We start from the raw sequence: 27,459 nt of genomic DNA, 5'->3' as shown, positions 1-27,459 counted from the left end.
TCCAATAAATGTGGCCATTATAATTACTAACTCACTGTCAATTCAATAGAGTTTCCTGATTTAAAAAATTATTTTAAATAATAGCTTATTTTAAGAGAAAGCGGGAGGGAGAGGGAGAGAGAAACATCGATGTGAGAGTACAACAAAGATCAGCTGCCTCCTGCACGCTCTGTACGGGGGATGGAACCCGCAACTTGGGCATGTGCTCTTGACCAGGAATTGAATGGCAGCCTCTTGGTGCACAGGACAACCCCCGACCAACTGAGCCACACCAGCCAGGGATGATTTCTGAGATTTTTATAGAATATTTATATTATTTCCTGACGTGTTCTCACCTCTGTATTTCATTGGTTTGCCTAAAATTTCTTGGGATTAGGCAGCACGGTAGTGATTAATCTCAATCTAAAGGGGAGGATATTGAGGTTGAGGTGTTAGGGTTCTTTCTTTTGTTGTTGTTCAAGTTATCTGAATTCTTGCCCAATTATGGTGGTAAGAAACAAGTATACTTGTTCCATATCCTCAATTTACAGGTTGGTCAAAAAGGGGCAGGGACTAGGGGAGGGCAAGAAAGAACTCACATTTAAGCGTTGCAGGACAATTCCCAGGGAGCAGGCTCAGAAGATTTGCATGAAGCTAGGTCATTGGGAAAAGCTCTCTGGGACGACAGCCGACAGCCGTGGGGAAGTGAGGGAAGCAGGACTGGGCATAGGGGGAGGGTTGGGTGTGGTTTACCCTCACTCATTCCATGGGGAGCTCTGAAGCTGAAAGGACCCTACAGAGTAGACCCCAAAGGAGGCATCAAGTTGGGCCTTTAAGTCCACAAATTGACAGTCAGTGGGTGTGGGCTACCCCTGATAAGGCACTTGACCTTGGGCGTGGCTGCTGTCTTTAGATAAGACCAGAGGGGATACTCAACTGTGTGCTCTCAGCTATCACCAGTTAAGGTTTTGGGGGGATCTGGGTAGTGTCCCGCAGCATCCCCAACATCCAGCTTCTACTCTGGGCCAGATGTTGCGTTATGAACTTTCTTTTTCTTTTTTTTTTCTCACTTTTTTTTCTTTTTTTTAATTATTATTAAGGTACCCCCCCCCCCCCACACACACTCATGCTCCCATCCCCCTGTTGTCCATGTCCATTGGTTTGGCTTATATACATGTATACAAGTCCTTCGGTTGATCTCGTTATGAACTTTCATGGAGGTCATTTTATTTCAACTTCACAGCAAACCTGCAGAATAACGAATGAAGAGAGCCATGTTATTTTTAGTACTGTCCATAGTCCAGTGCTTTACAAACTTTAGTTCATACAATTAGTTCTTAACAACTCATCAAGGTTGGAATCACCTGTTGCATCTGGTGGAAGAGAAATGGGCCGTTCAGAAAAGCCAAGTGAGCGCTCAGGACATCAACCCAGCTCTGTTCACATCAGAGCGGAGCGCCTCCCCCTGGGCAGTACTGATCTATTTTATAGATGGATAACTTGAGGTTTAGTGAGATTAAATGACTTTCCCCAAGTTCAGAGCTAGTCAGGTCAGAGTTAGGGCTTAACTCAGGTCTGTGGGGTGCTCTTTCCCAAGCACCACGCTGCTTTGCATAAGTGAGCAAGTTGTACATTAGGGAACAGGAGTAAGATCACGATGTAGTGGGGGAGGGGGTGAGGAGAAGGGCACAGGAAGGTAGCTAAGATGCAGCTCAACTTCCTTAAACTCTGTTAACTTCATCCCTGGTGCTTCAAGGGCTTTTAAGACTTTCCAGAAAGCTGCAGTTTATGGGCTTTGAGTGTCTCATTAGGGCTGGCACAGAAAGCTTTAGAAAGTTACATCTCCGATTTGCTCCCCGCGCCCCCCTCCTCTACTGCTATATCAGCTTTGAGAAGTTAGCCACGACTTTGAGGAGGTGGGTGGGAGAGGCTAGAAGCTTTGACTTTGGGGATAGTAAGTTACAAATGAAGTCTGGTGTTTTGGCTGTATTTGCTGCACTTGGCTTGCAGTTGGGGGCCAGTAGATGGCACTCACCCTCCATGTCCCTCTGTCGTGTGTTAATATTAATAGCTAAAAGTTATTGAGAAGTTGCTAAGTGCCTGGTAAGTTCTTATGCTAAGTAACTGTAGTATAGTCTACATAAAATTTCTCATTTAATCCTTATCACAACCCTTTAAGGTAGGTATTGCTATTCTTAATTTATAAATGAGGGTAAGTAATTTACAAGTAACAAAGCTAGTTCAGGATGAGCCAAGCCAGGATTTAAACCAGGTGGTCTGATTTAGAACCTTGACCTTTACATTCTCTATCTTCCCAATTATTGTTATGATGACAATTGGACACTTACTGTGCGATAGTTTGTCAAGTTTCCTTCATTTTATTTATTATTATTATTTTTTAATCCTCACCCAAAAATATTTTTTCTATTGATTTTTAGAGAGAATGGAAGAGAGAGGGAAAGACAGAGAGAAATATTGATGTGAGAGAAACACATCGATTGGTTGCCTCTGCACAGGCCCTGACCAGGGCCCGGGCTGGGGAGGAGCCTGCACCTAGGTACGTGCCCTTGACCAGAATCAAACTCTGGACCCTTCAGTCCACAGGCTGATGCTCTATCCACTGAGCCAAACCAGCTAGAGCCAAACTGATTTGTATAGAGAGAGGAAGGGAGAGGGAGAGAGAACCATCAATGTGAGAGGATAACATCAATCAGGCCTCCTATTGGTGATGGAGCCTCATGTGTCATGACCTAGAATCAAAGGACATCCAATCAATTGAGCAACACCAGCCAGGGCTCTCTACAATTTTAAAAGTGAGAAGAGAGAGAATAGAAAGGTAACTCATTGCCAAGATATAGCTAATTAGCGGGACCCAGACGGGAAACCAGGTTTCCTAGGCTGTGAATCCCTAAAAGTTTACCTTCGGAGGGATGACAAAAATGAGAATATTAGCCCACTCTGATTCACTGGGGTTCTAGGATTGGGAGACACCCTTAGATTCTCTATGTAAGCACCTTCTGCTTCATGGAAGAGACTCTCTCAGAGGGTTTAACGTGCTGGGAGGAGCCAGGCTTTGAGTCAAGAGCAGGCTCAAATCTTGTCTTCTCTGTGTGGCTTCAGCTCAGCCTTCCTCCCATTAAACTTCGCTGAGTTTCTGCTCCCTTGGTGGTAAACATGCGGATGTCATAGTCCCAGCCTTGCGGTGTTGCTGTGAGACCAGAGTCCAGGCAGGGAAGGGGTCCCTTCCCCCCTCCCTCTAAGAGCCCACATGGTGTAAGAAGGTTCAGGAGGAGCTTTGGGCACAACTTTTCCTAAGTGGATCAGAGGCCTGTAAGCAAATCCAAAAGAGAGAGACTTTATATTGCAAATTTGGGAGGTGCAGTCTCCAGCAACAAACTGAAAGTGTGCTCCGCAGACAAAGGTAGGCCATTAAAAAAAAAACCACAGACATTCCTGCCCAATTCCTACTTATGTCATTTTATGTAAAGGGTGTAACCAGATTCACATGGTTCTGATTGATCTGAATCCTGCAGTTTTGATTGGTGTTAGCATTCTGATGGATTGTTACGGAAGAGTCTGATTGGACAGGGCAGGTCTCAGGCCATTGGTTGAAAGGCCAAACCAGAAACCCTTTATAAGAGCTGATGCAGGCTGAAATAAATGAGCAGGGCCTAGTGTGGGAAACTGATAGAGGTTATTCCTGGTGTATGTGAGACCATCAGATGACCTCTAGAGACTCATTATTTGTAAAACTAGAATTCATGCACCAGTGGGGTCCCTCAGCCTGGCCTGTGGGAATTGGGCAAAAACCAGCTCTCCGACATCCCCTGAGGGGTCCTGGATTGCTAAAGGGTGCAGGTCAGGCCGAGGGACCCCACCAGTGCATGATTGGGGCCTGGGAGTGACGCGGGAGGTTGGCCAGCCAGGGAGGGGCCGTGGGAGGGCTCTAGGGCATGTCTGGCCATCAGTCCTGATGGGCCAGAGTCCCAGGGGTGGGCAAACTTTTTGACTCAAGGGCCACAATGGGTTCTTAAACTGGACCGGAGGGCCGGAACAAAAGCATGGATGGAGTGTTTGTGTGAACTAATATAAATTCAAAGTAAACATCATTACATAAAAGGGTACGGTCTTTTTTTTTTTTTTAGTTTTTTTCATTTCAAACGGGCCGGATTCGGCCCGCGGGCCGTAGTTTGCCCACGGCTGGGCGAGACCCTAGCAGCAAGCTAACTGAACAGTCAGAGCGTCTGCTGCTGGTCAGTGCACATTATAGCGACTGGTCAACTGTCTGTTCTCTGGTGGTCAGTGCACATCATAGCGAGCGGTTGAGTGGCCTTAGCATATCATTAGCATATTATGGTTTCAGTGGTTGAACAGCCAACCAGTTGACTAACACTTAGCATGTTAAGTTTTTATTATATAGGATATATAGGATTTGGGCCTTTGGCTGACCATAGGGAGTCCACCTTAGCAGTTAAATTCTTTCTCAGGGTCCACAGGCCCTTTAAAATTGATGCCTCCCCTTCTGGAGATGCTGAAAGAAGCAATTACTTAATGCATTTCTTTGTGGATTTGCTTAATGCCTCTTTCCCCTTCTGGCCTAGATGGTTTATGTTTCAGGGCCGAACTGGGAGACCAGAGGGTTGAAACTGTAGTCCTCATGGTCTTTTACAGTTCCAGAATCCACCCCCACCTCCTACCCCCATTTGTGGCCCTTCTCCGATTGAAGAGCTGGAATCAATGAAATAGAAGGTGGGACAAGAAGGTTCCTATAGAAAATAATAAACAATAAGACAAGAATAAGCTTATGTGTCATGTACTCACAACTGTAAACCTACTTTTGCCCCACCCTGTGTTTTACTGTACTCGTTCTTTTCCCTTTTTTATCCAATAGATGGCGACAAGTTTCCACTGGAAAAAATAAAATCAAATCCAGCGTTCACGGTTCAGCCGGTGTTGTGGGAGGAGGCCTTTGGGAGTGGGTGAAACGATCCAGACTGAGGAGTCTCCTTTGGGAGGCATTAAGCACCCTCAGGGCACAAGTAGGCATTCATCTCCACCCAGAGGGACTTCTCTGGAGTCCTTTTAAGGGGCATTTCTTCCCCACACAGCAAGCACAGATAGACTTCATATTTGTAGGAAATGATCCATTTTGTTCCCAGAACAAGGATCTATATAAGAATATATATATATTCTTGCTAAATCCCAGAGGGGACCCAATCTTAATGGTTAGGAGTTGAGCCCGATCTCATGGGTGAATCTCAAGCTATTTTGCAAGGCATGGACATATCTCAGTGAATTTTGGATCACACCTGGGAGCTTCTGAACAAGGTAGGCTGTGGAATCAGACACGCGGAATCAGAATCTGCTTATTAATTAATTAGTTTACTTATTTATTTGTAACAGTCATCAGCAGGCAGCCCAGACGCTGCGCTGTGGAAGAGCTCTGCCCATGTGATCCAACCTCTCACCTCCCACCCTGGCATCCCTACACTCCCCCCCAACCCCCCCAGCGGTGCTGCAATTCAAACCATTCAAACTCCTTTGGGCTGCTGCTGCCCAAAGATTGTAGTTTAACAAGCAACCCAGGTGACTTCTATACTCAGTAAAACCCACACTCCCAATGCCCTCGCAGGTTGGGCCCAGTAGATAGAGCATCATCTCTCTCTCGGTCTTTCCTTCTCTCTTCCATTCTCCCTAAAATCCAATGGAAAACATCCTCAGGCGATGATAAACAAAAAAGAAAGGGAAGAAGGAAGGCCCACAAGCATGAATGACAACTGCGGGGATTGAGGGAGGCGCAGGGTGCAGAAGCCGGTAAGATAGCGGGCCAAGGCGGGAATCAGGCCCAAGGGCGGGTATTGTGCCCGAGAGGAGCAGCTACCCATGCACTCTGGACGGTCTCTGCACACAGCCTGCCCCCAGGAGATAGATGGCTTCAGGTACTTGTTCCAGCAAAACCCTCAGCTCGAGCCTCCTCCCCGGCTTCCCCTCCAGTGGAAGTTGGCAGGGAAAAAGGACCAGCAACACCAGGTGCAAAGACACAAGTAGCCCTGGCGCCACGTTTTAGAGAGAGCAAACATCGAGCTTAAGTGTTCTTATTTCAAATTCAAAATGTCCTTTCCGAAGTCGCTGTTCCGGGCCCCAGACAGCAGCCGGGAACACTGGGGACAACCTTGGCCATGACGCCCTCCGCGCGGGGCCAGGGAGTGTGCGGAGCCGTCACTCCGGGTCGGCCAGCTGCCGCTCAATGGCGCTGCGGACCTTCTTCGCAGCTTCCTTCAGTCCTTCCTGCTGTCGGCGGACTTCCTTCATGACTCTGTTCTTGGCTCTGTCTTTGTCTAGTTCCAAGAATTCGCCGACGGACAGCTCTTCCACCCGCTTCGTGAGAGACAGGAAGGCACAACCGGGCGAATGCTTCCGATGCTCCTCGGTGGGGTCGTCGCCGGGCTCCCAGCCTTCCAGCTCCTTGAAGCAGAAGAAACACTCGACCAAGTCGGGCTCGTTCTCCGTGGGGCAGTAGACGAAGCCGGCCGCGGCCATCCGCTCGGGGGTGCAGGCGCAGCCCTCCCGGAAGGGCCAGTGCTTGAAGGTGGAGAGCCGGTGGTCTTGAAGGTAGTGCTGCCAGGGCTTGGGCAACGACCGGGCTGCCATGGCACCGAGCGGTGCTGCGACTCAAACCCCAACCTCGGCCGTGACCGGCCGCTGCCCAGAATCTGTTTGATCACAAGCAGCCCAGGTGACTCCTGTACTCCTTCACGTTTGAGAAGTGCTGGCCGACAGGATCGCAGATGGAAACGATTCCTCCTGCCAGCCCACAGGTAGCTCGTTCTCTTTCATTCAGCGGGGGAATGAATGCTAAGCTAGCTGTGTCATCCTTGCAGTGTTAGTCTTCCTAAAGGACATTTATATATAGTCCTATTTGGTCGCTGTACCTCCCCAACAGTACGTTGGTTCAGTCTCATTGACAGCTGAGCTAAGGGGGCTCAGAGGTGCGGGAGTAGCCGTAGAAGAGAGATGTGAGCTCAGGTTTTCTACATCCATCGTGATTGGATTTCAAATCAGTGTAAGTGATACAAATAATAGCTAACATGCAATGCATGCCACGAACCAGGCCGTTATGTTAAATATGAAATATATTATTTCAGATAATCCCTCTTATAATTCTAAGGGGAGGCTACTATTACTGTCACCATTTCACAAATGAGAAAACTACAGCAGAGAAAGGTCATTACACTTGCTGACGGCCACGCAGCTGCTAAATAAATGACGGATCTAGGGTTATAACTCCAGCCAGTATGATTTCAAGCCCGAGAGCTTACACGCGGGAGATGTAGCTCCCTCCAAGGGCTGTATAAATTCCGGGTATATATGTCAGTTTGAAACACTTAACTATTATTATAACCTACTTTGGAGTAAATCATTATTTTGAGCTTAAAATGAATAATTGTACCAGGACATTCTTCCCCAATGTTTAGTACTTTTCTTAGTACCCGTATCAGTTTCCTAGGACAGCCGTAACAAAGTCCCACAAACTGAATGGCTTAACACAATAGAAATTTACCAGTTCTGGAGCCAAGATGTGTGAAATCCAGGCACCAGCAGCGCCAAGCTCCCTCTGCAATTTTGGGGACAATCCTTCCTGCTTCTTCCTAGTTTCTGATGGCTTGCTAGCCATCCTTGGCGTTCCTTGATTTGTAGCTGCATAACTCTAAGCTCTGCCCTTGTTTGCACATGGCCTTCTTCCCTCATGTTGGATTAAGGGCCCACACTACTCTAGTGTGACCCCCAACAATTTAATTACATCTGTCATAACCCTATTTCTGAATAAGGTCACATTCTGTGGCACTGGGAATTAGGACTTCAACATTTTTATTTGTGGGAGGAGTAGGGGGGCGGCCACAATTCAACCTATAACAGCATCTCATGAGGTAGAAACGTGGCCAGGTGTGTGGGCTCCAGAATCAGAATGCCAGGGTTCAAATCCTGACTCGGCCACATAAGCTGGGTGACTTAGAGCAAATTGCTTAGACCAGTGGTCAGCAAACTCATTAGTCAACAGAGCCAAATATCAACAGTACAACGGTTGAAATTTCTTTTGCGAGCCAAATTTTTTAAACTTAAACTATATAGGTAGGTACATTGTAATTAACTTAATTAGGGCACTCCTAAGGCTTAGGAAGAGCCACACTCAAGGGGCCAAAGAGCCACATGTGGCTCGCAAGCCGCAGTTTGCCAACCACGGGCTTAGACTATCTGACCTTCACTTTTCTCCTATGTCAATTAGGAGGGTTGTCATGAATTAATACATCTAAAGCACCTATCCAGAACAATGTTGTAGTAGAAACAGCTGGTGCCCCTCTGAGATCCCTTTACCACAGTGGTTCTCAACCTTGGCTGCACTTTAGAATCACCTGGGAATCTTTTTAAAATCCTGATTTCTGGGCCTCATCCTCCAGAAATTCTGTTTCTTTGTTATGGGGTGGGGCCACAACATTAGTAACAAAGAAACAGAATTTCCGGAGGATGAGGCCCAGAAATAAAGATTTTAAAAAGATTCCCAGGTGATTCTAATGTGCAGCCAAGGTTGAGAACCACTGCTCTAAAGCAATCAAACCACGAGCCACAGATTTTCCTCCTGTGAATAGCAATTTTAATAGCAGGTGTTTTAGGGCAGCGGTCGCCAACTGGTGGTCCGTGAGGTCTGACAGGTTGGCGACCGCTGGTTTAAGGAAACCTTTGGAGTATTGGTCGCCAACCGGTGGTCCGAGGACCACTGGTGGTCCATGAGGTACGAAAGGTTGGTGACCACTGTTCTAGGCCCTTCCTAGCAAGGGGAGTTGATAACTCCTAGAATATTTCCTTTACTTTTTTCTCAAGCCTGGGCTTAAAGTCTCCTCAAATCCTTTTACTTCTACCTGCCATCTGATGCTTTGTTGAGCTCCTGCCCCACCATCCATACCTCTACCCCATTCCTCAAGCCCCAGACAAATTCACACATATTATCCACACACTTCCTTCTGTCCACCAGATTTCGGTTTCCCTAGCATTCCATTTATGTCACCCAAGTTCCAATAAATCATAAAATGTGCATTTTCAGTCCTACATTTAAGTCAAGGCATATGACAATCTGGCTTGTCATAGACATTGAGAGGGTGTAATGGCTGTGTCATGTCTCATAGTTTATTTATAATGATGCCTTGGAAAGATCTTATTAATTGAGCTCCTAAACAATGCCTCTTTATTTCTCCTTCCTCATAGCCCAACCGCTCATTAGATTACTCTAAATTACCATTTGGTAGCACCTGTGGCAGATATCGGAATTACTTAACCAATCACAGGGGTTCTATGAAATTGCATAGGGAAAGGCTTTGCAAGTGAAAACATCCACTAAGGAACTCATCACTCACAGCAGTTCCCAATCAGGCAGCCTTCCCTGGTCAGCCCTCGCCTCTCCTCCATCCCCTGGTGTCACCCAGTGTCTTGGTGGGCGTGTGTCAGGCTCTTGATGATTTATGAAGGGTAAACATCTGAAAAATTCAATGGAAGTCAGTTGCAAAGTAAACCTAGAAATTCTGCGAAGGGTGTAGGATTTCATGAAGTCAATGGAATTGATGTTAGAAGGCTGTCTGAATTGCGTGCATGCTGTTTGGCAAAACAGGATTGCAGAGTACCCTTAGTAGGTGAAGGATTAGAATATAAGATACTTAAGAGAGTCCTACGGGAAAAGTGAGGAAGACTACATATTTTTTTCAAAAATGACTCTCTTATTTGCTCTTGCTGGGAAAGTTAAATATGAAATCAAGAATGCCCCATTGTGCAATCACATAATTGTGTGGAAAATGATGCCCAAGGAATCAATACCTGATTTATTTTTTGCTCTGGAATAATAATGACCTAAAGTTGGTTAAATATAAGCCCAAGTAAATCAATTTCTATAAATTTTCATTTCAGTTTTATTTTTCATTTCAGTTTTTAATAGAGGCCCCAATAAACCTGTTTGTTACTGTTTACTGTGACATTTGCTTCTAAGTAGATTTATTCCCTAGAGGTCAAGGTCAATTACCCGTGGGGACCAGAGTACCTGCCCACAGGAAGCTTCTGTTTTTATCGGGGAGGTTTTTCTAACACAATGGGGACAGGACAGTGAGAAGGGAGAGGATCCCTTTGCCAGGTTCCAACTATGGTTCAGTTGGGGCAGGAGGGGGTGGGAAAGGAACATGGAAATGTCTTCCACATGCAGTCAAGATCGGCAGAATCCTTAGCCTGGTCCTGCCTCACTTTCTTTGGCTACCAAGATGACTCCCCTTTGACACAAACCTTCCTGCCTGCTGCTGGCAGGAACTTGTTGACAAAGCTCTTTTGTCTTGCTTCCTGAGGGAGCTCATGAAAAAGCACGTTGGGAATTCAGCAAACTGCTGGGGCTCTAACTGCTCCTGAATGAGACGCAATTAGAAAAATTGAAAACTTAATTTTCCATTAGTGTACATTCAGGCAGGAGTGGGAGGGATCAAGGGGTGGCAGCTTGTTTGGTTAACACGCTTTTAAGAAGACATGCTTGCAAGCTATTAGTTAGCTTCCTCCTTCCCTCCCCTTCCCACCGCTCTAAGTGCTCCTAGCCCTTTAAAACAGACTCAGACACAGGTGGCAGCAGCCGCAGCCACTGGCAGTGGGATGCAGCCTGTCATCTCTGAGACTGGCTTGTGGGTGTCACCCTTGCGGTGGACCCTCGGAGGCCACAGGTGAGTTTGCCACCTCTAAACATGCGTGCCCTTCTAATGGCTTTAAAAAACACATTCAGAAAAACATTTTTTTCTCTCTCCAACATATTTGACATAGTATGAGACTCACTATTAGGCAAACATACTCAGTATAGGTTCAAAATCTGGGGTTTGTGGTGAGAGTGTGGGGTTGAGGTGAAGAGGGTGAATGTTACAAGGGATGGATATGGAGTTGGGTGTAGGTGGTGGCAGAGGCTGCCACCGATCAGGGACACGAATGGTTTTATGTGTCCTCTGGTGTCCTTCCTTCCTGGTTTTGCACAGCTCTCACCCTTCTCTCTGTCTTTCTCCCTTTTTCCCTTTCTCTTATCAGACTCCTTTACCAGGCTCAGAGTGCTGTGGCAACCACAGCCTGTTCCCTTGGTGAGCCTTGTCTTCTCCCAACACTTTGGTCCTGCGGTGATTTAACTGTGGAGGCGCATCGTCTCCAAAGTGCTGCCTCCACGAACATGTGAGCACGTAACGTAGTGTGTTTCCAAGCACTGGAACGGAAAATCATTAATTCAGTCAGCAGAGCAATAACTTCATCAGGAACTTCTTTCTGTCATGAGTAGGCTGGAGTAAGTGTGCCGCGGTGATTAAACATGGCATTTCAGACGCCACGGCAAGGCTGCTGTCTTCTTGGCAGGTGCTTGTCATCTTTTCATGTTCCTTCCAACTCCACTCCGATCCAGCAAAGCTGGCTGCGAATGTTGGGAGCAAGTGTTTCATTTTTATAACAGACATGGCCATTGGCTCCGCAGATCTGTCACTAGGGTTTTCCTGACTTCTTCGTTGACCTTGGCTCACATCCCAGCCCCAAGCTCCTGGTGACATCTGCTCCCTACAGATTGCCCTGAACAAGTACCAAGTGCCTTTCCCTAAGGCTCTCTCTCTCGGGGAGTGCAATCCTAGGCTAATGTCTGCAACCCTTTCTCAAAGGCACCAGTGTCTTCAGCCATCACTGGTGAAATCCTTCCCAAGGTTAAACTCCTCTCCAGAGAAGTGATCACCACACACTGTTTCTTCATTAGTCTTATCACGCCAACGAGCCACTCTTGTTAATCCTCTTTCTCTGCCAACTGAGCTGTGGGCTTCCAGCCAGTTTCCAAGAAGTGTTGGGTTTAATTGGAGACAGGATGAGAATGAGAAAAATTAGCGGCTTAAATGCTAACACAAGTTTCCAGACTAACAAAAGGAGAATGGGAAGACGTTTTGAAAAACAACTTCTGCTAGACAAATACCATGAATCCTGATAGCTCAGAAGCAATTGGCTTGCAGAAATGAAATCGAAAACTAGGGTTTCAGGGTTTGGAGGGGTCTTCTAAGGCTTGTAATGCTTTTATTATATGAATGGGGAAGCTCGGACTTAAAGAAGGCTAAAGGGCCTGCCCATGTAACTCCCTAGGGAATGGTAGAGAAAGGTCTCTAGCCCGAAGCCTGATACCCTTCCTGTTGCCTGCTCTATGCGATACACCATGAAGCCTGTCTCTTCTTTCCTTTTGTGAAAGCAATTGGAAAGGTTTTTGGTGAAGATGTCAAAGCTCATCTACTTAATGATTTTTAAGGATGCCAATACACTTCTTCCTGGGTTTGAGGGGCATATCAGTCAGAGCTGTTTGGATTACAATGGAAAGAGATACAACTTGTTCAGAAAGAGAAGTTATTAGCCCATGGACTCTAAGGGAGGTTGACTTAGCAAATCATAGAAATCTTGGATACAGGAGAGATTAGAACAAGGGATTGGTGTACAAAGGAAAAAAGGGCGGATGTGAGAAGCTATCTTAGAACGTTTCAGTTCTCTCATTTTGCTGCCCAGGGAGCAGGGAAACAGTTACTTAGCTAACGTTTGGGAAGGCTCTGGCAAATAGGGTGTTAATATTCGGTGTAGTCAAAATTATGCTGTACCTACCAATTATGGGAAAACTCATCATTTTACGGTAATGTAATTACACTAAACAGCACCAGCCATGTCAGTGCGAAGACTGGGGCAGCCTCTAATTATCCACTGTACCCAGACACCTCAGCCCGGATCAGGAATAATTGGCGTAATGCAGTTTTGCATTTCAGGGTTGGCCCCAGTTTTCCTCTGGAAAGATTTTCGTGCTTTCTGATCCTCCCTTGTGTGTGTAATTCAGCTGTGTTTGTGATCTGGAAGCAGATGTGATGTTAACATCTCCAGTCTAGGTGTGACAGCATGTTTCCAAACTAGAAAGGATTTGCGAGGTATGTTTCTCTTATAGGTGGCGAACTCTTTGAGGGTCCAAACTACCTTTTTTTCTTCTTTTCTCTCACCATCTCATGGGGCAGAGAATGAGGATAGCTAACTTATCCTCCGTGTCTCCCATATGCCAGGGGCTGTGCTAGGTACTTTGCATATGTTTTACTATGAATTCCCAAAACAACTCTATAAAGGAGATATCAAAATCCCCACTTAATAGAAGAGAGAGCTAAGTTTTCCAGAGAGCTGAAGCAACTTGCCCAAAGCCATAGAATTATCAAGTAGGACAGCCAGATTCATTTTTTCCCAAAGCCTGTGCTCTTTCTACTCCTTCCCAGGAGGTGACTAATAAATATTTATTAAATAAAGATGGAGGAGGCCAAATCATTGGCATGAGAGGATGGTCCTTAACTTCCTGGTCTATTTATTACATCAACTTCTTCAGAATTAGATCTCTAGAAAACTGCTCTCTCCTTTTTACCTGACAACTCAGATTCAATTTCTTTTTTTAGTATTTGGAGAGTGTCTCCTAGTGATTGATGTGTGTGTGTGTGTGTGTCTGTGTGTGTGTAGGTATGTGTGTACATTTAAAAAATCAATCAATTGGCCCTGACCGGTTTGGCTGAGTGGATAGAGCATCGGCCTGCGGACTCAAGGGTTCCGGGTTCGATTCCAGTCAAGGGCATGTACCTTGGTTGTGGGCACATCCCCAGTGGGGAGTGTGCAGGAGGCAGCTGATCGATGTTTCTCTCTCAGTGATGTTTCTAACTCTCTATTCCTCTCCCTTCCTCTTGTAAAAAAATCAATAAAATATGTTTAAAAAAATCAATCAATTGTAAAGTTAATCTGAATGAATACCCTTGGGGAAGACCCAGGTCTTAGAAGGAAACACTGAACTGCTGTGAAGTGAAGAGGCTTAAAGGTATGATAAAGCTAAAAATGGTCTTATTTTTCTTCCTCTTTTTGATATCTGGATTTGGTAGTGATCTGATTTAAAAATGAGGGGAGCGCAGCAGATGGTATGATTTAGATTCACATATAAAATGCTTTCCCCAAGAGATTTAGAGGCCCTGGTAGATTTTAAAATTATAATAGCTGTGATTATTGTGTCATATTTTATAGACAGTGTTTTGGACATTCCTGATTGATTCCTTCTCACCTGAAAGCAGGAGAGGCAAGAATAGGCACCCCCGTTTAAGAGACGGGGAAATGGTAATGGAGGAGATGATTAAAAAACAGATTTACCTTGGGAGGCATCCGCACAGGTCACTGAGGCCCTGAGAGCCCAGCGGATGGAATTCAGTTCGCCCTCAACAGAAACAGATATTATTGCGGTGGGGTCGGTAACTGACATGCACCGGCAGTGGGATTTAGCGCTTCCGGCTGACTGACGGGCCTCACCTTTTCAAATGAATTTTCTTTGCTTACCTAGAGTCTCCTCAGAGACGCTTTTATTGGTCTCTGTGGAGTAAGAGAAGTTAGACTTTTCTGTTTGGAACTTATGATAGTCAGTCAACCTGCAACTGGGCTTCTTAATTCCTATCTGGAAGAGAGAGCTGTTACCCTGGAAAACCCTGCAGGCATTTCACGGACAGGCCACATCAGGACGCCGGGAAGTGCCTACTCTTCCACCAGAAGAAGCTGAGAGGGAGGGGTAGGGCTGGAACCTGGAGCAGAAGGAATTTCAGGAAAATCCAAAGCATCAAAACGACATGTTGGGCATGCTACCAGCACTGCTGTGGACCCCGGAAAACCCCAATTCCAGCTATTGGCATACAATTCTCAAAGTGAACCAAATTTCCTCTACAGTTTGATCTTAACTGTTGCCTGTCTAATTAAAAAATTTTATTATCTCCATTTTATCCTCAAAGTAATCAATGCTTATAATAAAACTCCGTCACAGGGCATGTAAAGGAAAAGGAAAAGACCTGTCCTTACCACGCCTCCATCACAGTCTTTAGGACTGACAGCTGTGGATAGCTTCTACATCCCCATGACTATTTTGTAACTATCATTTTGTACTTCCTGATCTCTTCAACTTTTTAACCCAGTCCCCTAAATCCCCTTTCTCCTCTAGAAATCATCAGTTTGTTCTCTGTATCTGTGAGTGTTTCCATTTTGTTTATGTTGTTTTTTAGATTCCGCATGGAAGTGCAATCATATATTAGTCTTTGTCTGATTTCCATCCATGCTATTGCAAATGGTAAGGTCTCATTTTTTTTTATGGCTGAGTAATATTCCATTGTATATATGTACCACCTCTTCTTTGCCTCTTCATCTATCGACAGACACTTAGGTTCCCTCCGTATCTTGGTTATTGTAAATAGCAATAAATAAATTGTAAATACTGCAATAAACATAGGGTGCATATATTTTTTTCAAATTTGTGTTTTGGATTTCTTCAGATAAATAGCCAGAAGTGAAACTGCTGGTTTATATGGTAGTTCTAGTTTTGATTTTTTGAGGAACCACCATACTATTTTCCACAGTGATTGCACCAACCTGTATTCCCACCAACAGTGCATGAGGGTTCACTTTTTTTTTTTTGCCTGTTTCAAAGTTTATTTTGTTAATTACATTTCAAATTCTTTTAAGTTAAGAGTTAAAAAAACACTCAAAACAACACAATTAATAAAGTCCTTTAGCCAGGTTTAAAATCACATAGCAAGACACAACCTCAGGTTCCTGTTATCAGTTGAAATCTACAAGCTTTCTCTATAGTGTATTATTATTATTAAAAAACACACACACCTGGCTGGCATTGCTTAGTGGTTAGAGCTTGTACACCAAAGGGTCTTGGGTTTGATTCCTAGTCAAGGGTACGTGCTTGGGTTGTGGATTTGCCTCCTGCCCCTGGTCGGGGTGCATGCAGGAGAAAACCAATCAGTGTGTCTCTCTCACATTGATGTTTCTCTCTCTCCTTCTCTCTTTCCACCTCTCTCCCTCCCTCTCTATGAGGTTTCACTTTTATCCACGTCCGCATCAACACACGTTGTTTGTTGACTTTTTGATAATGGCTTTAATGTTGCTCTATGGTTTGCCTGTAATTCTTGGGAAAGGATAAGCATTGGATGCCTAGCTGGGTTACGCCATGAGGCAGGTAAAAGAAGGAAATATTGGAGTGATTGTAGAGCGAGAGGAGTAGAGGAAGCATGAGATGTTAAAGAATGGCCGCCAGGAGGAGCTGATCAGGGCTTTAGGGAGTTACAATTTATGAAAGACTGGAAAGCTATGGGGCTTGAGAAGGGGAGCAAAGCCGTGAAGCAGGGAAGAGAGCAGATGGTTCTGGGAGATGGCCAAGGAGAAGGAAGACGAGGGGGCCAGAACGCATTAACTTGGGGAAGTGTTAGGGGCTGGTGGTGGAAAGGTGGCTCGGCCTAAAGAGGCTGCAAAGCCTGGGCTTCGATTTTCTAATGAGAAAGAGAAGTGGAGAGAGAGGAAAATAGAGACATAGATAGAGAGACACAAAAGGGGATGAAGAGAGAAAGAGATACACAGATCAAGAGAGAAAAAGAGAAAGGTAGAAGGAGGGGAGATGGAGAGAGAAGGAGAAAGGAGAGAGGGAGAGAGAATGAGAATAAAAGCAAGACAAGAAGAGACAGAAAATAATAAAGACTTAGACAGAGAGACACAGACAGAGAGAGGACTTCAACTGCTCTGATGAGGCAAAAGTGTGAGAGAACCAGGAAATAAAGCCTATTAATAACTTGATTAGAGAGCGGGAGTCCCCCTTTGCTGTCATCTCCTAAAGAAGGGTGTGCCCTTGGCCTTTGGCTGCCTCTTGGCCCTCCACACACAGAAGTTACATACTCTTACTCTCCAACTGACTGACTACATAGACCTCAGGCCACCAAGACACAAACAGAAGAGAGGCACTTGCTGAAGATGAGAGAAATAAAGCCTTGGGCATAAGAAGGAAGCAGGCTAGCCAGCCAGCCAGCAAACACTGTTCTTTTGATGAAGGTGGCAGGAAGACCACTGTTTTGAAAATATCTCCGGCACCCTGTGTGATGTTGTCCTGGGTTTTTTGTTTTTGTCATTGTTTTTAAATTAAAACCTGTTATTAAGGCAGAGAGGTTCCTTCTCTCTGGGCGTAGGTTGGGATGCGGATCTTCCTGTTAGATTTTGGGAATTCAGGTTCTTTCTTATGCTTCAGCTAATAACTGTCTACCTTTTTGCCACCCAGTAAAGTGACAAATCAGCAACAATGTAAACAGGGAAAGTCCAGCGCTTTATTTCATTAAAACGTGGCAGGACCCAATGGGAATGGAGATTTGCCTACTCCCAGGTTTGGTGAGTGGGTAAAATGTCCTGCCCAACTTTCCCCCTGGTGACTCCATGAACCAGTCTGCAACCTTGTCTGTCCCAGCTGGAAACAGAGCTGCTCTGAGTTTGGGGACAGTGGCACCAACTTGCTTTCCAAGCAGCCATGGAGAAATGTGTCTTTCCATCGCTTCACTTCTATCAGAGGAAGAATGGTGAACGTTTGTAAAGTAACCCATTCGTGATTTTGTGAAAGTGAGCACTTCAAATTGGAAAGCTTGTGTCGTTTAGGTGTATTCCTAAGAGTGGATGCAAACTATTAGATCTAATCTTCCAAGGGCAGCAGACTCCCAAAAGACCAGCAAACACAGATAAACACAACAAATATTTATATTTTTGGCCTGAACATGGTGAAGGCTATTTTGTTTTCCACGGACCAGAAATCAGCTAAAGAAACAGGCCTCGTAGCCATTCACATTTTTGTATCTTCAATTTCTATTATCAATTAAAAGATAGTAAACTCTTATCCTGAATAGAAGTGCAATTAGAGCCAATAATGAAATCATCAAGTACTGCTGAGGCGGAACTTGGCAATAATTAGTTTTTTGATACATAAATACAATTTCCGAATGCAATTTGTCCCTAAACTCAGACTGCTGATTCAATTCACCGTGTTTGCTATTACAAGGGAATGTGCAGTGAGGTGTGTTTCAATTCCTCAGGGCTGTGTCTCTCCATGGAGAATGAAGTGGGTTGGCTAATATCTGAAATTTCGGTTGGACATGGAGAGGAGATGTGTGGCTCCCCTGGGGACTGGGAGTGGATGGTGTCCCCTCAGGATCTCATTGGCATGTGAATCACTTGAATCAACCTGCCTTCCAAATGGCTATGGAGAAGTGTACCTTCCATGACCTCATTTTCTATATCCATCAGGAGGGCAAGCTGGTCCTTTCTGCTTGTCCTTTTTCTATGTCTGTCTGTCTCTCTTCCCCATCTATCTCTTCCTAACACTGCCTCTTCATTTATTTAAGTGTTTATTTGTTCAATATTTACTGTGGGTCTACTCTACTGTATTAGGTTCTGGGATATAGAAGGAGAGAAAGTTGACACAGTTCCTGTCCACCAAAGACTGTTAGTCTAGTGTTCAACATGAAAGGAATGTTTGTTCATACAATTGTTGTAGTGCTGTGAAGGGTCCTATGATAGTGTGAAATGAGAGCTCTATCATAGTCTGGGCGTTCAAGGAAGATATCCCCGAGGAATTGATGGTATTGCTGTGATCTGAAATATGACTAGGACTTAGGCAGAGAACTTAGAGGAAACAGCCAGGTGGAGAGAATCCCAGAAGGAAATTTCCTGCAGTAGAGAAACAGAGAGAGTGCCAGCGAGGCAGGAGCAGAGAAAGACACAGGCAAGGGGGCGGGTGGGTGTGATGAGGCTGTGTCTAGAGAAGGGCTGGATCACTCAGGGCCATGTAGTTGGGTCTCTCTGTTATGGCAACCTGTTCAAGGTTGTTTAAACCTGTTCAAACCTGTTCCAGGTTTTAGGTTAGGAGTTCTTTGAAAATTTAAAAAAATCTTCAAAGGAGGAGCAATATGATCCTTATCTCTAGTCACCAGGCTCCCCTAAAATCCAATAGCAGTGTGTCTCAATCTGATTTGGTCATTCTTCAGGTCATTCTTCTACCACCTCACAACATTTTCAGAGATTCCAGCTGGAAGGGAAGGATAGCCAGTGGCAGACCCTCCATTAGTAACTTGTGATGTCAGAATTTCAGTGCTTTAGTGCTATGAAGCCCTAGCAACCATAATTAAAAGTTCTTCAGGCAAAGGTTAAAGATACATGCTGTGGATTCATCAGATGAAAAAAAAAATCCCAGCTTCTGTGTGAATGAATATATTTGATAAGTGTTGGCAGAGTGTGATATTTCCTCCTTGCTGTCTTTTTGTCTTCAATCCACTAAAAAAGTACTCAGATCATTGCTCTATTTTCACCTCTTAAGCTTTGGTCCATGGGGGGCTTTAAGACTGCCTTTAGGTCCTTTCTGCAAAATTCCAGAGTGAGGTATCTATTGATTAAATTTTCTAAATGAATGATGACTGTACCTTCAGTTGTCCCAGTGTGTTGGTTAAAAGAGGGTAGGTTGCCGTAACAGAGAGGCCCAACCACACAGCAGTTTAAAGACCAAAAAAAGTTGATTTCTCTTTCACATAGCATTCCTGATATGAGCAATTCAGGTCATGAAAAAACTCTGCTTATTTTGGTCACTTGAGGTTCCAAGTTCCTCAAAAGTCATTATTCCACTATCTCCCGGGACAGTGTCATCAGTGGCATAAAAGATGCTAGATTGTTGCTCCATCAACATTTCAGCTGATGATAAGGTGGAATAGAGCCTCCCAGAAGACATTCCCAGATATCTTAAGTAATACACATCACTCTGTTCACATCCATTGGTAAAAACTTAGTTCATAATGAGAACTTAGTCACCCATGATCACACCCAAATGCAAAGACTATGAAATGTAATCTACATGGCTGGTTACAATTCTATTACTATGGAAAAAGGGAGTGTGGATACTGATGGGCAGCTTAGATTCTCCACCACGCTCAGTGTGGTAGATTGATTGCAAAATGGCCCCAATCCTTCTCATCTCCCTCTGTCCGCACTCTGCAATGTGACATTGAAGCTCCTCCCATCAAGAGATGGAGTCTGTTTTGCATCCCTTGAATTGGGTTAGGCTTGTGTTTGCTTTAGTTAATAGAATGTGGTAAAAGTGGCAGTGTTCCAGTGTATGCCTGAGCCTCAAGAGAGTTTGCGCACTCTCCTGGACCCCCGTCTCCACCACTAAGGCCATCGTAGACAAACTCAGATTGCTGGTTGATTCCCAAAAGTGTGAGAAAGCCAACCCAGGGCCACAGAGCTGCCTACCCAGCCCATAGTTGACCAGGGATGCATCAGTGTGTCCAATTGAGACAAAAAAATCGACTCAGGCAACCCATAGACCCATGGGTAGTAATAAATACTTACTGTTTTAAGCCACCAGGTTTTGAGTGTGTGTGTGGTTTTTTTTAGCTGTTTTCTTACTGTCATTATGTAGCCTGTGGATTGGTTAGAAAGGAAAGCTAATGGACACGATGCCAATATAAAAGAATATTAAACTAGAAGTTTTGATTGAAATAATGAGATAAGATAATGTAGTTACCCAAAATAGGTTATGATCTAGACCAGTGGTGGTGAACCTATGACATGCGTGTCAGAGGTGACACATGAACTCATTTTTTTGATTGATTTTTCTTTGTTAAATGGCATTTAAATATATAAAATAAATATCAAAAATATAAATCTTTGTTTTACTATGGTTGCAAATATCAAAAAATTTCTATATGTGACACGGCACCAGAGTTAAGTTAGGGTTTTTCAAAATGCTGACATGCCGAGCTCAAAAGGTTCACCATCACTGATCTAGACCAACCAGTAAAAAGTTCAAAGCAGGAGTCTCAGAAATTTAGCATTTACTAGGTTGAGGGCCTAAAAATATAATGAACAAAGATAGGAAAAAGTGCAAGGATTCTTTTCTTAGAAATTATTCTCCGAGAGAGAGGCTGTAGTGGAGTATCTGCTTCTTCCCTCAGGTCTAGTGCAAGAGACCTCAACTGGATGATTTGGACAGCTTGACACATGTTCTCTGCAGTTGGAGGGCACAATGGATTAGTTAATATCTGCCTTGATCTTCCCCAGGAAATCCTGAACACAAGAGGTAAGTGGTGAGTGCTTTGGTATAGTAGTCTGGAAACTTATTGTTTTGTGATTGGTATATAATCCCAAAGTTTTAAAAGGAAACATATATGAAAGTGTTTGCCCCACACATGTGGCCACATTCCACCCTCTCCCATACCCCCGTGGACTTGGTAAGCGAGAGAGAAGTATAAGGTAATCTTAGGTTTTGTCAAAAGGGGCCTTCTAGATGGCAACTGTATCTGGATAGAAAAGAAGCTGAAAGTAGATGCTGGGTTTATGTGATAGCATGGGAAGGAAATAGAATATATTTGCCAAATCAGTGGTTCTCAGCCAGGGGTGATTTTGCCCTCCAGCAGACATTTAGCAATGTCTGGAGACATTTTTGGTTATAGCTTGGGGAGATGCTACTGGTATCTAATGGTTAGAGGGGCAAAGGTGCAGCTAAACATCATCCAATGCATAGGAAAGTCCTTCACAACAAAGAATTACTCACTCCAAATGTTGATAGTGCTAATATAGAGAACTCTGGCTTAGGTCAAGTGATGTTGGGGGGGTCTGTGAAGAATGAACAAAAAAGCAACTATGAGAGAAAGTCAGCTTTAAGCATGCGGTGGGCTCAGAGAGCACAGAGCCATCAAGGTGCAAGCCTATCATGTAAAGGCATCCCTGACTTCTAACTGCTCCTGGCTGCCCCATTTCTACCTTCCACTTCCCAACCCCCAGCACCAATGTGATGGAGTCAGCAACCTCAATTATCAAGAAGAGGAAGCAGATGGAAGTGTTATGTGGAGAAGGAGATAAGAAAGACCACGACCCCTTTTTATTGATGGTGGCTGCAGGCCCCAGCTAGGCAAAGGCAGATTCATAGTTAAAATCGGGTTTGTAATTTGAAATACTGCACAGGACAGGACATTTGAATTATTGAGGTGGACAGTGTTTACAGTTGAATGTAACCCTAGGACTCCTTGGAATGAGCAGAAAAATCTTGGGATCTACTTACACTTTTATCTAGAACATTCTAAAGGATTTTGAGGTGAAAAATACAATAAAGTTGCTGATTACATTCCTGGGTACTGCTTATGTGCCCATTACCCGAACAGTTACTGAACAGCCACTGTAAAAGCTGGGAGTGGTAATATATATTACCTAATTTAATCACTAGAATTGAGGAGAGCATTTATTTTTCTCTTAGTGTTTGAAGCAGAATGATTATTTTTTTATGTCATAGGGAAGAAACTAGGGCTTAGAGATGTGGAGAAACTTGACCATGTCACACATCAAGGAAGGGTTGGGTGGTGGGCCTGGGGTATGGAAGTGTAGGAAGTGTTTCTAGAGACATCCATCTTGTTGAAACAGTCATTTCCAAAATCCTGCTGTCCTAGGCTTAGAGTGCAGCAATCGCCAAAACTGGACCCAGATGTGTTGCAATATATTACATTTTCATGTCAATGTGTGCAGCTAAGAGGAAGAGAGCAAGAGTTTTGATCATATTGCATATCAACTGACTCCACGAAATCATTTAGAACCAATATTTTTGAGGTTTGGGCATCTGGAGAGAGGAGTCCAGAACCAAGTTCCATTCCAAAGGTGTCTTTTTGTAGCTGGTTGAGTTAGTCAAGTGTGTGTCCTCTCCCTCTGCGGGCTGACTGAAAGACTTCTTCATGACACTTACAAACCTGTGTTACAGCCTGTGTCACATTGTCTTATAAGAATTATTTCCCATGTGGTTTTTTTTTCTGCCAGGTAGGTAAACTCCTTCAATCTGAGGCTTTTTTGCTTTATTCGCTTTTATATCTGGTAACAACAAATACATAGTAGATATTTAATGTGTGGAATAAATAATTTATTGAGTTAAGATCCTTACCTTCAAGGAGCTTAAGGTATACACTGGGGAAACATAAAAACGGAAGTTATAACATAGCACGAATGATATAATTTCTATTTTAAAATACATATATGTAAGTACATGGACCAAAGATGATACCCGAAGAACTCTGCATCAAATGGTTAACAGTAGCTACTTTTGTGAGTTCAAATGATAGGGGACATTTTCTTTCTGTGTAATATATTTCTAGAAGTAAACAGAAATCTTTTAGTCATTTAGTATTTAGTCAGGGAAAATAATAAGGTATAAATAAAAGAAATGAAATACTAATCATGCTAAGTTGTATATGATAAGTTTTAAAATGAATGCAGCATGTAGCCAGCATAATTGGAGTCCAGAGGGCGTGTCAGACCGTGGACTGGGGTGGTCATGGAAACTTCTAGAAGCATTTTGAGTCTTGCTCATTATTCAGGGCTTCGAAATAGATTTCTGAAAGGCATTTGGATCTTGATCTTTCCATTTGAACTGGCTGTGGAGGATCTTGTTGCTTTTAGATAAGCCAATGCCATCTGTTTTTGGAAGCTGGCACTCACACCTGCTTGCTAATTTGGATTTCTAAACCACTTTAAAAGTGAATGGCTTTATAAAAGGTCTGCAAGTCCTTCTTAAGAGTTTAATATCATATTTATAAACTCAGTTCATATTGCGTTCCGGCATATTGCAAATAATTTACAGTGTTGTCCTGCTCAGAGCATAAGTAATGTGGAACCACAGCTGTGCAGATAACCTATCAGTGGATGATAAACTATAAGTGGCCCCATTTGGATGCAGGGAAATCGTCCAGATTTTAAAAGCTGCATTGGTGCAAGGGGGAGGGATATTCTGTAGCCGTGGCTTCTCTTACCTGGAAATCACTGCAATAGTAATAAATACAGCCAGCCTCATTGCTACTGGTTATTATACCTAGAAAAAGTGAGCTGGTCGTGAAGTTTATGGCCCTTTGGTCTGCTTCACGAACACTTTCCTGAGAAGTTGCTAAATAGTTTGGAAAGTGGGTCAGCCAGCCCAGGGGTCCTGAGGTCAAGAGGCAAGATCTGGAATGGCCCAATAGTTGGACTAAGGTTTTGCATCTGGGTCAGTTGCTCCAAAAGGATGAAATGCCCAATGAGTATGTTTATGTCTTTTACTTGTGTCTCAACATCTCTTTAGTAATTTCTTAGCATATTTTGGGATCCTGGAAATCAGCTGTTCTTCCCTAACAAACCAGGTGTGAGATTCTTGCTTTTAAGGTCACATTTCGTGTGCAAGATTCAGTCTACCTGCATCTTGAGAGTCGTAATTCCATTGACTCATTTTGCATCTTTCGAGATGAAGTGCCAAAGGTATTTGATGTTAAATTTATTTTTATTTTCAAAACCTTAAAATATGTTTTTATTGATTTTAGAGAGAGAGAGGAAGGGAACACGGATGAGAGAGAAACATTGATCAGTTGCCTCTTGCCCACCCCCTACTGGGGATCAAGCCCATAACCCGCTCAAATGCCCTAACTGGGAATCAAACCAGGGAAATCTTGGTTCATAGGCTGGTGCTCAACCACGGAATCACATTGGCTGGGCTGATGTCACATTTAAATTAGAAACCCAGGTGAAAATTTTACACATTGCTTCATTCAGCTAAGTTGAGACTGGGTCTCAAATTTTATTCATTTTTGTCAAACATTAATTAATGAGTACCTATAATGTGCTAAGGGATAAAATGTTAAAAAAAGTAAACAAACATGTCTTTTGCGTATCCTGTTGTCTCAGCCTAGAATTCCCACCCCACTCGTGAACTTGGTACTTGGATATCATATCCAGGGCAAATATAACCACTTACTTTTATTTTAAAACTAGGGGCCCGGTGCACGAAATTCATGCACTGGGTGGGGGTGAGGGGGAGTGTCCCTCAGCCCAGCCTGCCCCCTCTCACATACTGGGAGCCCTCAGGCGTTGACCCCCACCACCCTCCAATCGCAGGATCGGCCCCTTGCCCAGGCCTGACGCCGCTGGCAGAGGCGTCAGGCCTGTGCAGGGGACCCCCAGACCCCTCTGATTGCTGGCTCTGACCCCCGCCCAGGCCTGATGCCTCTGGCCAGAGGAGTTGACCCTCATCACCATCCGACCGCTGATCACCGGATCGGTTCCTTGCCCGGGCCTGAGGCCTCCGGCAGAGGTGTCAGGCCTGGGTAGGGCACCCCCAGCTCCCTGCGGTTACAGACTCCGCCCCTGCCCAGGCCTAAGGCCTCTGGCCAAGTCATTAGGTCTGGGCAGGGGACCCCCAGCTCCCTGCGATCTCCCGCTCTGCCCCTGCCCAGGCCTAACGCCTCTGGCCGAGGCGTCCTGCCCGGGCAGTAGGGACCCGCAGCGGCAGCGGCCCCGCGATTGTGGGCTCCGCTTTAGGCCCAGGCAAGGGACCCCTAGCTCCCGGGACTGCCAGCTTTGACCCTGCCCAGCTCCCGTTGCTGGCTCCACCCCTACTTCCTGCTATCACTGGCCAGGGCGGCAAAGGCGCCTGATTCTCCGATCATGGCTGGGGGGGAGGGCAAAGGCGGCCCTGGGGGCTCTTAGCTCCCCCCCTGGGGTTCTGATCACTGTCAGTGGCAGGGGGGTTTTTCCTGCTTTCCCTTTCGCCTCCCTGCACTGTGCCTACCTACTCCAATTAACCGTCATTTTGTTGTCAGTTAACTGCTATCTGAGTTGGCAGTTAATTTGCATATAGCCCTGATTGGCCAATGAAAAGGGTATCGTCGTATGCCAATTACCATTTTTCTCTTTTATTATATAGGATTGTGTCCTAAAGGGTCCTAGTTTCTGATGAAGTGCCCCAGGAACACCATGGAAGGCAGGAGAGAAAAACCAGGATTCTAGAGAAGATTCTGGGTTGGCTTGTCCCAATCATCAACCAGGGCAGCTCTATTTTATATTTGTAGTTTCTGATAGATTAGCTTATTGTTTGGGCAATTATTCATTTGCTTCCTCCTTTTTTCTCCATGCAAGAAGAGTTACCTACACATTGATGTTAGGCTCAGCCATATGATTTACTTTGGTCAGTGGAATGTAGGTAGAAATGACAAGGTGCCTTTTCTGAGGCCAGGCCTTAAAGAGACATTGCTCTTTATCAGCCACAGGAAGAATATGACCCAGGTAGATTCTGATCCTCAGAGTGAGACACTTGAGGCATGTTAAAATAAACACTTATTATTGTATGACACTGATATGTTTGTGGTTATTTATAAGGCAACAGCAAGTGATTTATACAAACATCTGGCTAAGATTTTATTTGGTATAGGAGTTTGTTCATTAGCTCGCTCATTCATTAATTCATTCAAAAAGTATTGAGTGCTCTCTATATATCGGGTAGGACACCACCAGAAGAGGTGGTTTTTAATATCTATTGGCTTTCTTCATCTCCCAGACGTCTACTCTTTACACTTAATATAAAGAAGTTTATGGTTATTTATGATATATGGACTATAAGAAATGCAATCAAGACAAAAAATAGTACTAAAACATCAATTTGAGAAGTGACAAAAATTAATGTTAATTGTATGCAAACTAATAAGCAAAGCACATACAAGTAAAGATAACTGAAGACTATCGTTTGCAGAAGAGTTACCATGTGATGAGAGGACTGGCTCCAAGCATTTACAATTTCAGTTCTTGCTCTGGGAATTGTATGCCAAAGAAAACCCAACAGGAGTCCCTGACAGCCTTAGAGAAAACGGAGGCTGATAGGACAAAGCCAGCTTTCCTCTCTGCCCTGTGTGACTAGAGCCTGTCTTTCAGGCTGAGGGAAGATGCCAGAGTTGATCTGAATGTATTTAGAATGAATCTTCTTAATGATCTGTCAAGTTCAGAGGAATTGCCAGACCTGGGCTTTAATAATTTCCTGGTTTTTAGTACCTGAGCCCATAAAGATGATATACAGGCCACAAAGGATGGAGAGTGGCCAGGGTGCAGTGAAAGGTGAGAGCAGGGGAGTTGGAGCTACCATCAGAATAGGTGTCACGTGTAAACCCATCCATCTGGGTCTCTTGGTTTCACACTTGTTTTTGCAGCCAAAGACAAGGAGATGGAGAGGGCAGAGGTGAAGCAGCTAGAGATCAAATTAGGGAATAGACAAAGCTTGAATGGGAGGCCCTCAGGCCTGCCTTTTTACAAAGCCTTCCTGAGTCCTGTCTTCTCTTGCTCCCATACTCCCTCCATCCCCATCATCTGTTCAATCGATCCTATTTTCTTCTCTTAAAGGCATTGCTCTTTTGGTTGTCTTATAAGTCACAGTATTTTAGGACTTGATAGTGTGATAGAGTTATAAATAAGGAGCAGCATTCCAGAACCCTCACTTGTAGATGCAGACTCTGAGACCCCCAAAACAGGCTGACATTAAGGACATTTTCCAGCTAGTCAGTTGCAGACCCAGAACTGGGTCTCCTGACCTCAGATGATGCTCTTTACCATGTTCAATTGGGAATTAATCTCTGTTAAAGTATTGAGATATTATCATCACTCTGAAACTCTTGAAGAAAAAGTATAATTCTATATAATAAAAGCCTAATATGCAAATTGGGTGGTCATTCGACCGGGAGTTCGACCGGGAGACCGGGTGTTTGAGTGCTGACTATGATGTGCACTGACCAC

General features: G+C 44.4%; 1 protein-coding gene across 1 annotated transcript; it reads right to left on the bottom strand.

The window, feature by feature from the left end:
• Positions 1 to 6,183: 6,183 nt before the first annotated feature.
• On the bottom strand, positions 6,184 to 6,630 carry LOC102765549 (baculoviral IAP repeat-containing protein 5-like). Its single transcript, XM_015569487.1, has one exon. It carries the CDS (start codon positions 6,628 to 6,630, stop codon positions 6,199 to 6,201), a length of 432 nt encoding a protein of 143 aa, XP_015424973.1. The 3' UTR covers positions 6,184 to 6,198.
• Between the last annotated feature and the right edge of the window lie 20,829 nt (positions 6,631 to 27,459).

The sequence above is a fragment of the Myotis davidii genome, unplaced genomic scaffold (assembly GCF_000327345.1).
Source record: "Myotis davidii unplaced genomic scaffold, ASM32734v1 scaffold265, whole genome shotgun sequence".
In the NCBI taxonomy this organism is placed as follows: domain Eukaryota; kingdom Metazoa; phylum Chordata; class Mammalia; order Chiroptera; family Vespertilionidae; genus Myotis; species Myotis davidii.
This window is presented reverse-complemented; position numbering and strand designations above follow the sequence as displayed.